General features: G+C 42.3%; 2 protein-coding genes across 2 annotated transcripts in view; one reads left to right on the top strand and one right to left on the bottom strand.

Annotated features, from left to right (window-relative positions):
- Positions 1 to 213: 213 nt before the first annotated feature.
- Positions 214 to 6,737, top strand: psmd5 (proteasome 26S subunit, non-ATPase 5). The gene is made up of 10 exons (XM_080755277.1): positions 214 to 392; positions 1,406 to 1,550; positions 1,887 to 2,000; positions 2,337 to 2,465; positions 3,174 to 3,283; positions 3,415 to 3,557; positions 4,180 to 4,371; positions 4,798 to 4,907; positions 5,301 to 5,441; positions 6,105 to 6,737. The coding sequence occupies exons 1-10, from the start codon at positions 220 to 222 to the stop codon at positions 6,360 to 6,362; spliced, it is 1,515 nt and encodes a 504-aa protein (XP_080611403.1). The 5' UTR covers positions 214 to 219; the 3' UTR covers positions 6,363 to 6,737.
- Positions 6,738 to 7,611: 874 nt separating this feature from the next.
- LOC308309436 (calmodulin-regulated spectrin-associated protein 1-B-like) overlaps positions 7,612 to 10,800 on the bottom strand; it is a 24,795-nt gene continuing 21,606 nt past the window's right edge. Inside the window, exon 20 of the mRNA XM_080755276.1 lies at positions 7,612 to 10,605. Within this exon, the coding sequence (XP_080611402.1) occupies positions 10,276 to 10,605 (330 nt within the window). The 3' untranslated portion in view covers positions 7,612 to 10,275. The remainder of the gene's footprint in view (positions 10,606 to 10,800) is intronic.

Consider the following 10,800-nt stretch of genomic DNA (forward strand, 5'->3'; position numbering starts at 1 on the left):
TTCTAATATTTGGGTCTGAGATATAATAGCTCTCTGATCCATAGCTCCAACAGCAACAGCATTACAGCTATGGACCAAAGCTATAGGTCTGAGACAGTCAGGTTGAGATATTAAAATCTTCTAAATGTTAAGTCCAGTAGATGGCAGTAATGATGCAACGTTTAGAACGCAAACACAACACGTGACATGACAAGTTGACAACAAGAACACTGAGTCAACATGGCGGCCTCCATACAGAGCTTGTTGGAGGAAATCTCCAGCATTGAAGATCCCATCGAAGAACTGCAGAATCTGAAGACAGCCCTTTTATCCATCCCTGTCAGCACTCTGAGGAACGTTGTCAGTGGACAGCGGCTCGACGCGATCTTCTCTCTTTTGTACACTAATGAAAGGTAAGGTACGTTTTTGACTCATAGAATGATGCTAGCATGTGTTAGCATCAGTGATAGACAGTAGCCCTAGAATGGCTGGTATAGGGGGTACTAAATTACAATACATACATTATACATACATTACACATGTACTGCAATTTCATGGAGGCAGTAACGTCCGTGGCATTCTAATTTGTACTCACCCAATATATTATTAATTGCATTTAGATGTTAGAACCTATGCAAACAAGCAGCACCCAATAAGCACATCAGAGTTAGAATGGAATGGAAAGTTCTATAGTGTTCAGCTTTTTTTCAGGTGTGTTGCCAATTTCAGCCAATCGGGAGAGAGAACCCATTTAACAGTTCCAATTGCGCATTTCATTTTTGAGGTATAGCCAATCCTATGACTATAGGGTTTGTGTAAACACAAACATTGTATTGCTACCGTTTCCTATGACTTGTGATTGGCCAGAATGAGATGATGTATGATGATAAGAGCGGCCCTCAATTCACACGTGTGTGATTGTTTTTGTGCCATCACTTCTAATTTTACTAGTTTTTCCTGTTACTGTATGAGTTCTTTCTCCAGATTGGATCTAATTTGTATCCTGGCCTATACTTTTTTATTTTTTACTAAATCTATATAGCAAATTAGCAATGCTTACTACACTGTAAGAAGCAATATCAAGCTATAGCTTATTTTAACGAAAGACAATGTGCTGCATTTGAAAGTCTTGTCAGAAAAAGTGTGTTCAGTAAAATATCTTTAACTTTTCCACAAGATTCACACAGACAACATTTCCATGTACATGACTGGATGATGTTCACAAAATAGCAGATCTACTATTTTTGAAACGGCCAACATATTGGATAAAGTGGTTAAGATGATTGTGATGCTATGTTAACTTATTTTGCTGGGGACCCCTCCCAAGGACCCCTGGTGGACCCTGGACCCCACTTTGAGAACCAATGGTATAGGACAGGACAGTTGTAGGACATGCAAAGTTGATCTGATGAGTTTTGTTCCACAGAGAACAGACTGAGCTGTGTGTGGCCATCCTGAGTCGCATTCTGGTGGCGCTGAGTCCACTGCACCTGGCCCAGAACCTGCAGTCTGAGCTGCTGGCCGGCCTTGTCCACCCGGACAAAACGGTCAAGATACTGGCTTTGACACAGGTACGTTTCTATGCACACGCTGCACTGAATAGAATTCTGAATGAATGGCTCTGTCCTATGATTAAGTGTGATCCCTTAAGACCTGAGGCCAATTCTACAAAATGTCTTCTGAATCCCAATGTTTTCTGAAAAACGTATGTTGCTATAGGGGTTCTCAAAATGATCATGTCAAGGAACGCCGAAATGATATGCATTAGGCTGCGGAGATTTTTTTTTAATGTTCAAAAATAGCAGATCACGCTGTGAGTACCGTACATCTTCTGTGATGTTGAGAAGATGAGATGCACGGTATTATTATGATCAAATATTTCGTTGTTGGTGGGGTTATTATTTCAGATAAGCAGAATGATGGAGCATCCAGAGGCGGTCACTGAAATCCTCAAGAATCACGACGTTGTGCGTGAAGTCATCCACTGCATTAAGAGTGAAGAGATATCTGTTGCTAAAGAGGTGACAATCATACTATACATACTGTATATATGTGAGACACGGCATATCGGCTAGAAACCGTGTATGTCCAAAACCATTACTATTCAGAAAATGGAAAAGAAAAGCCAGTGTTCCAATGGATCCAATGTAGTTATTATTTAGTGATAAGCTCTTGTTAATATTTGATTGAGACATAGCCATTCTACACGCTTACAACTTGTCACAATGCGATGTGTTGTGATTAAGTATAAAATAGTGCCTTAATTTATGAAGTGTGTGTGTGTGTGTGTGTGTGTGTGTGTGTGTGTGTGTGTGTGTGTGTGTGTGTGTGTGTGTGTTTGTGTGTGTTCTCTCTAGGCAATTGGCTCTCTGTCCAAACTGAGTCATTCCAAGGCTGGATTAGACGCTTTGTTCCGGAGCGACCTGCTTAATGAGATCAAGCACGTGATGGCTGCAGGCGCCATTCTCAGATATAGAGTATATGAGGTGCATACACCGTTTATGAGACATCGTTGCCATTTAGAGCAGCACAAAAGTATTTTAATTACATCTGAAATCATATTAAGACCTGAGGCCGATGCTACAAATGCCTTCTTAATCAGTAGTTCTCACACTGTCAAGATTTTTCAAAAATGTTCAAAATTAGCAGATGTACTGTACAAGCTCGCAGTGCGGCACAAAGTGACGTGCTGTGAGCTAGCTTCTATATCTGCTAATTTTGAATAGCCAATGCAAAAATCTGCAAGAACACATGCTTTCCCGGTTTTAAGACATCCACTATCTTTAGGACAATATTGAATTATATGCCCGGGTCTCTCCCAACATCTCTCCAGCTCTTCAGCAAACAAGAAATGCATTTTCAGATCTGTTTTATCCAATCAGGAGAAGGAACCCCACAAAGATGATTTATCATCAGCTTCAGGCTTATACTGTAGTGTGTCGTTGTCCCAGTTCCAAATCGTGTCTGCTTATTTGTTTGTTTCATCACTTCCAAATTAACTTGTTTATCCTACTCTGTATTAGTTATATCTGCTGATTGGATGAAATTGGTGTCCTGACCTGTAAATGTAAGAGCTGCGGAGAGACCCTTGTTACTGAACAAACACTAATTTAACAGAGGATTATATCGTGTATAGACTGACACGGTTGACAAATGGACCCTAAAGACTGATTCATTGTTCTTTGTGTTTGCAGTTGGTAGTAGACATATCTTCAGTGTCGGCCATCTCTCTTGGCTATTGTGCCAATAGCAACATCATGTCTCAGTTGCTGGACGAATTGACAGGAAATGATATACTGATTAGGTAACAGACAGACACACACACACACACACACACACACACACACACACACAGAAATATTGAGAGAATATCTCCACCATCCATTTGTCAATTTACTTTAATCAATGCATAATGGATATTTGTCCTCCGTTCAGGGCCACAGCCATTGAGATGGTGACCACTTTAGTCCACAGTAAACACGGACGACAGTACCTCACCCAGCAGGGTGCCATGGACAAGATCTCTAACCTGATCAGAGGAGCTGACACAGACTCATTCTCCTCTCTCTACCTTCCTGGTATGGCGCTGAATGAAATACTTTCAACATGGCCACATTAATACGGATGTGTTTACTAAGTTAGTTACAGGCCCTGAACATTACATCGGTGTGTGAATGAATGATGCAAATGATTGAGCAGATCTTAAAATTATCATAGATAATACATATATTTGAACATAAATGGGTACGTTAAAGTGATGGTCGTTCATAGATAATGTATCCCCCCACGTTTATTCAGACTATGTACCAGAGTAAGGCCAAGTGTGGACAAGGACGGATGCATGCACACCGCACAGACTTACTATACTGTAATCTGGTGAGACATAGGGGGACCCTAGGCAGGAAGACACCCATAGTCCTAGAGCCCTCTCAGTGCCTGCAAATCCCCCAAGAACATGCAAGGTAGAGAGAGCCTCCTGTTGGCTCTGGCATATGAGAAAAGGACAATAACTGGAAGCATGGATAAGAGGGACATTGATTTGGCCAATCACTGCTGACCCGCCAACTGGAGAGTGTCGAATCACTCTAAGAAGGTTGGAGACTACCTGATGACCTCTCTTCCAGGCCAAGGCTTTGTCCATTACAGATAGATTATAATCGCATCTTTGATTACAAACCTGTGGGCATATCACTCTTCCAGGTTTGGTGAAGTTCTTTGGGACACTGGCCATAATGGAGAGCCCCCAGCAGGTGTGTGAGCACTACCCAGCCTTCCAGAACAAGGTGTTTGAGATGGCTCTTGATCCAGACCCTGTGATGACTGGCGTGGCTCTGGACACCCTGGGTCTGCTGGGATCCAACGTGGAGGGCAAGCAAGTCCTGCACAAAACAGGTTTGTTTGGGGGCATCTCAGTCTTATGCCGGTTACAATTTAAGGCTGAAGGATGTATCATTTCACCATTTCATCAACATAGCGACGTGTGCAAAACGGTGGTTTTCAACCCTTTTCAAGGTCCATTATTTATTCGGAATTTAAGCCACTTTCACTGGTTCACTGTAATGATCAACAGTCAGTCAACCGTGACATTGACCAGGTGACCTGATTTGGATTTGTCCATTTGGTTCGATCTCGTATCGCATACTGTAGTCTCTAATACCTGACAGCGACACCTCTGCTCTACTCGCGGGCATCGCTGCATGTCACTCCCCTGCTCTCTCTTGACGTTGCAGTTGGAAGCATGAGAAAGAGACATGGCTCTGGGTGTTTTTGAAGCAATTCTGTCTCATGACTATTATGATTTCTTCCTTCGTTCCTCAGGAGAGAAGTTCAAGGCAGTGTTGTTCAGAATGAGTAAACTGGCCTCAACTGGAGCCACGGAGTTAAGAGTCCGCTGCTTGGAGGCCATCGCTCAACTGATCTGTCTACAGGTGTGTGTGTGTGTGTGTGTGTGTGTGTGTGTGTGTGTGTGTGTGTGTGTGTGTACTTAAAGTATTTCATATTTGTTCTCATGTGCTTTTCAGTACCTATAGGCTCATAAAAGTGCTATTATGAGTGGCAGTGGCTCAGGGGTAGAGTGGTTGCTTGGCAACCGGAAGGTTCCCAGTTTGATTCCGCGCTCCCTGAGTTAGTGTCGAAGTGTCCTTGAGCAGGCATGCTGTACCCCTAATTGCTCGCCTCCTGATGAGCAGGTTGGTGCCTTGCATGGTTTCCTCTGCCATCGGTGTATGAATGTGTTACAACAGTCTCTGTAAAGCTCCTTGGATAAAGGCACTATATACTGTAAATGCTCCATTTACTCTTAACTGAGTGTTCTACTGCAGGTGGAGCAGCAGACAGAGGACCTGCTGGCTCTAACAGAGTCCTGGTTCCTCCTCCTGTCTGATCATCCCATGGAGATGATCCGTAACATCAGCACACAGCCCTTCCCCGAGCTCCACTGTGCAGCACTGAGCATCTTCTCTGTGAGTATCCACACACACTGCCCACATGCTATCATATACAGTATAGACCAGTGGTTCCCAAACATTTTCATGTCAAGGAAAGGGAAAGGACCCCACTTTGGGAACCTCTGATATAGACTAGAGCAGTGGTTCCCAAAGCTTTCAGGTCAAGACCCAAAAGAGAATTTAGACCCAAACCAGTGAAAATAGCAGATCTATAAGCGTACAACGCTTTTTGTAATTATATATATTTTTTATATATTTATTGAATTGCTTACTTTTTTTTTTTTTTACATTTACAAAAAATATATTAAAAATAAATCTTTTGAAATGTACTGTATATAATTTTAAATGTAGTTAATAGAAATGGGATTTTTACTCGAGTCATGACCCATAAGAATTGGTCCGTGACAAACAAATGATTCCTGACCCACTGTTTGGGATATTGAGTGATAGGGGTACGACAACTAATCTGTTGAATTGATTATAAGAAAAACTATTGATAATCTATCCCTATTTTGAGCATGTCATTATATGGTAGGCAAAAAATTGTCGCAATGTGTTGCGTTTCTTTTCTCCTCCGCTAGATTAAGTCTTTTTTGTCCTTTATTACACCAAATGAGTAATTCATCCATAATCTGCATCAACCATAACACTCTTTGTGTGCGTGCGTGTGCATTGCAGGCGATCGCTCCTCAGCCGTGGGGCCAGCGACTGATGATCTCCACCCCGGGTTTCATGGAGTTCGTTGTGGACCGCTCGTCAGGAAAAACAAAGGAGGCAAAGGATGCCAAGTTTGAACTAGTTGGGTCGCTGTTGAGCTCGGCGAGTCCGGCAGAGGTGCTGGGCAGCCAGAATTACCTGCGTCTGAAGACCTACCTCCGAGAGGGACCCTACTACGTGCTGGCAGTGGCTACGGTCGCCACAGAGGGAGCGGACTGATTCACTGTAGTGTTGCCACGTCCGCTTATTATAAGCGATGTTGGGCTTGTTTTTCTGTAAAGTTGCTTGTAAATATTGGTAGTAGTTGCGAGTTGCATTGTTTTGGGCTTATTTCTAAAGTGTAGTTACTTATTTGGGTGTGTTTCCTAATGTTGTTTAAACCAGTGATTCTCACACATTTCCATGTCAAGTACATGTTTGAGTAACAAGCCCAATATTTTTCATACCCAAATGAAGGACTGTGCAAGTGTGCATAGGCCTACATGCTCGCGCAGCAAAATGCATATGTTCACGTTCACATTAAGTTTTCACAATAATTTCTGTTTCACTGCGAGAGCATGGAGTCTGCAATTCCCCAATAAATGCATTTTGAACAAACTTTGTAAGTTTGTAACAACTAATTAAATGTGTCATTTCAAGGGGATGAATATCCCCCCCCACCTCTTTGTAAAAAAAGAAAAAAAAAAACCTGCAAGGCTGCGACACGAGAGACAGCAACCATATGTATTAGTTTAGCAGTAGAAGCATTTATTAAATTAAAATTTGCTTCAAAATAAAACATGATTCAACACATCGAAATTATAATAACAATAAAAAAACACCTGAAAGCCTAAACAAAATAAAATGGAATAAAACTAAAAAAATAGTGCCAACTTTTGTTTAGTAAACATAAATTGTACAATATTTACAAAAGAAATGCTACTGAAAAAAATGTACAAAATGCAGCAAAAACATATACTGTATATATATCAAGTAATTGTGCAGTCAGGTTCCCACACCTTGTACAGTATAAGCTGCAGTGCAGGTAGTGGGTCCGGTGCTGTCAGACTGATAGAATGTGCATTGTGTCTACAGCAGCACGTTGGATGCCATTCATCACAGTCACGTTATACCTCGCTTTAAACCACTTATAGACCTGACGCCGCCATATATGATGAAAATAGCCGATCTACAAGTAGGGCTGTCACAATTAAGCATTTAAGTTGCCGAAGAATTCAACAATTCAGCTAATTGCTTTTAGGCTTGGTACAATAATCATAAATTGCACAGGGCAATGAAATCACTGACACATTTAATTTTATTTATTTATAGCGGATATAGTTGATCTACTTGTTGTAGATCAGCTATTTCTGCTATTTTTGAAAAATGATCTCGAGGTGATTATGTAATAATTGTGACAGGCCTAAATGCGCCTCGCTGTGAGCTTGTAAATCTGCTGTTTTCGCCGAGCAACACCATTGTACGAGGTGCACAGCATAAATGTCCTATAGGCTAATATTTGAGATTTGTTCTGCCTATGAGGACATGCCCAAAATAGGGATGCCAGGGTTTAACGTGGTTAAAACGGAACTTGAAGATGCTATTTTTGCTCAGTCCAGCTCCAGTAAATGTAGTAAATGTACAACCAGGCCAGTGCATTATTGTCTGACTCCGTAACATATCATACACAATACAGTATACTCAAATGAACATAGCATAATGCACTATTGTAAAGGTACAGCATAATGCATTGCGCTTCCAAGCAATTTCTGCGCTTGTGGAATAAATAATGGTGCTTCTTGTCCTAAAGAAATTGACATTGTGTCATTATGAACTTTTCCTTCTGAACAAGACGTACAAGTAACACACGTATTGTATATGACCACTCCAAGAAGACACAATAACACCTCTTCATAAACACGATTCCTTCCTACCCATTAGTGCTCTGTTCACGCCTTCCCTTTAGAAATGTTGGGTTGGGTTTACATACAGTATCTGGGGATGTTTTCATATCACAAATCAGGGATATCCTTGCCGACTTAAAAAAAGAAGAAAAAGATAAAAGCTGATATGATCTGTTGGCCTTCTCTCCCTTTGTCCTCAGTGGGTCGTGTCAGTTTAGTCAAAATGGTGGCCCTTCCAAAGTTTCAATAGCTCATCCCCGTTTTAGCAGGAAGACCTCTCAATAAATAGTATGCATTGCACATGCATCACTTTTCCACCGGACATCTAGATTGAGTGGCAAAACATTGAGCAGCATGGAGCGTCAACGGTCCTGCGTTCCACCTGTTTATAAATTGCACATAATGCAGGAGGCAGCAGGACGTTGCGTTTCCAAACTTTGACACCGGCACGGAATTTCTTGACAGAAAGTAGCTCATTACATGTCTGGTAGATTTTTATGAAACAAAAACTTTGCAGATAGAGGATAATTCAAGCTTTCCGTACAGCTGCAATGTTGATAAGTTTAACGTTGTTTAATACGATAGATAGGACTTTTCTGTTTGGATGTATGGGCTGTCAAGGCCAGAAAGCACATTTAGATTTGTTTGATTTGATCTGTTTGTAACAGAGTATTTCAACATTGCAGTATTGATACTTTTACTTACTGTAAGAAAAATAATAATTATTTTTTCCACCACTGCTGGTACTAAAAACCGAACAAATACTGAATGGCAGAAGGAGGGCTGGAGGGGGGCTATGTGTATTGTGATAAATGTATATTTTTTTAACGGAAAAATGTACAATGTGTGGAGATTTTCACCCAACAGAGGGACACCAAGATGCTTGACGGAGAGATTGTGGTGAAATGATTGTGTTTCATTGTACATGAAAAAAATCTAATCAAACAAAAGAAACAGCATTTGATATTATACCAGTCTTTACCACCATGATACATCCTATACTTGAATGGTTAAAACAGCAGTGAAACCATGGCCAGCCCTGGTAAATAACAGAATAAATAAACAAAGTCCCTGTGAAGAGACCGCACCAAACCCAGTAGCTGCAGCAGGATACTTTTTATTTTTAGCTAGACTGGAACCATAGAATAATTTGTATGGTTCCTACAGTAATGCCTGACGTTTCAGTAGTGTAATAATACATTAGTCCCCTTTAGTATTTGCTACAGTACAGTTGCGCAAATCTTGTCCTCTGCATTGAACCCTGTCTTAACCATTAGGAGCAGTGGATGATATTAATACTGCGTCTGGGGAGAAGTTACGGCGTATTTATTTTTAATTATTTTTATTCCATGATTTTGTAACCCATTTCTTTCTCCTGGTGCTAATTGCCTAAACTGTAATCCTGGGTGCTATTCCCTCTGCCAACCTGGAGAGAGCCCCGAATTGAGCTCATCCTCAATACATGAGGAGTGAGCAGGCCACTTTTTATCACATGACAGGGTGATAAAGTTCCTTTCCCCATCCATCAGGCGTCCCGGCTGACCAGGGGGAGGCAGTATAGAGACCAGGATTACTGCATATTTTATGTGAGGGTACCTACCCTAGGCCTAGGGGACACAGGGAGAACATGCAAACTCCACACAGAAAGGCCCTTTCGCCAACCCCAGCTAGGGTATGGGCACTGATTACGCGGAGGAGAGAACACGCAGTTACAGTGTCTTGCTCAGGGCCACTTCGTCACAGACTTGGCTGAACAGCTAGGGGTCGAACCAGCGACCTTTCCATTCCCAGATGGGAACTCACTCAGTTACGGTGGGCCTTCCATACCGTAGGACACAGAGGCTATAGTGGAAGGTATGTAGTGCCAAACTACAATACTTAAGACTAAATTCAGAACAAAATAAAACTTCAAACGTAAAAGTGCCACATGCAAATAAAATGTATCTATAAATTCCAGGATTCTCTCTATGTATGTATGTATGTCTGTCCTTCGTATATCACACACACAAACGCGCACGCACGCACAGAGTTTAATCCAGTGGTTCTCAAAGAGCGGCCATCAGGGTTCCTTGAGGGGCTTCCAAATGGACCCGTACAGGTCAGACTGTAACTCTGAGAGCGTACAAATGGAACCAAATGGACCCTCTCAGAGTTATGCAGGTCTTTGAGATGAAAAGACATTTGAGAACCACTGGTCCGATGCCAGCCAACAAACAATCGGGTCCGGTCCCAAGTTAACAGCGGTTCTGTTAGCAAGGCAGAAGCGATCCGGGGTGGTCGTGTTTCGTCACCTTCCTCCTGGCGCTGCCCGGCCTCTTGACGTGCCACAGGTGGTTGTGTATGGTCATGGCGTCCACGCTGACCGACACGGTCTTGGTGGGGATGACGGTGAACTGCTTGCGGCCCGAGCTGTACTTGTAGAGCTTCTCGATCATGGCGTGGCCGATGACACGCGGGCCGGTGCCCGTGAACCTGACGATCTCCTCGCCATCGGCCGACACGCAGTAGACGGCGCGGAACTGGCAGCCGCCGTCGCGGAACAGGATCATCAGGTGGTTGGACTCGCACTTCTCCAACTCCTGTTATCAGAGTGACAGGGAACGGGATAAATATATGAATCATGACTCATGAGCACATTTAAAAACACCTTCAGTATAGTGTTAACCTATACTAGTGGCCTACAATAGGTGATATGTGTTTGTCGTGTTAAATAGCCCTATATTCTGATAGTACTCTTTGCTGTAGAGTGTTTGTTCTCTCTCTCTAGCTCTTTA

Source organism: Protomyctophum bolini, assembly GCF_963924005.1.
Source record: "Protomyctophum bolini genome assembly, chromosome: 22".
NCBI classification, from domain to species: Eukaryota; Metazoa; Chordata; class Actinopteri; order Myctophiformes; family Myctophidae; genus Protomyctophum; species Protomyctophum bolini.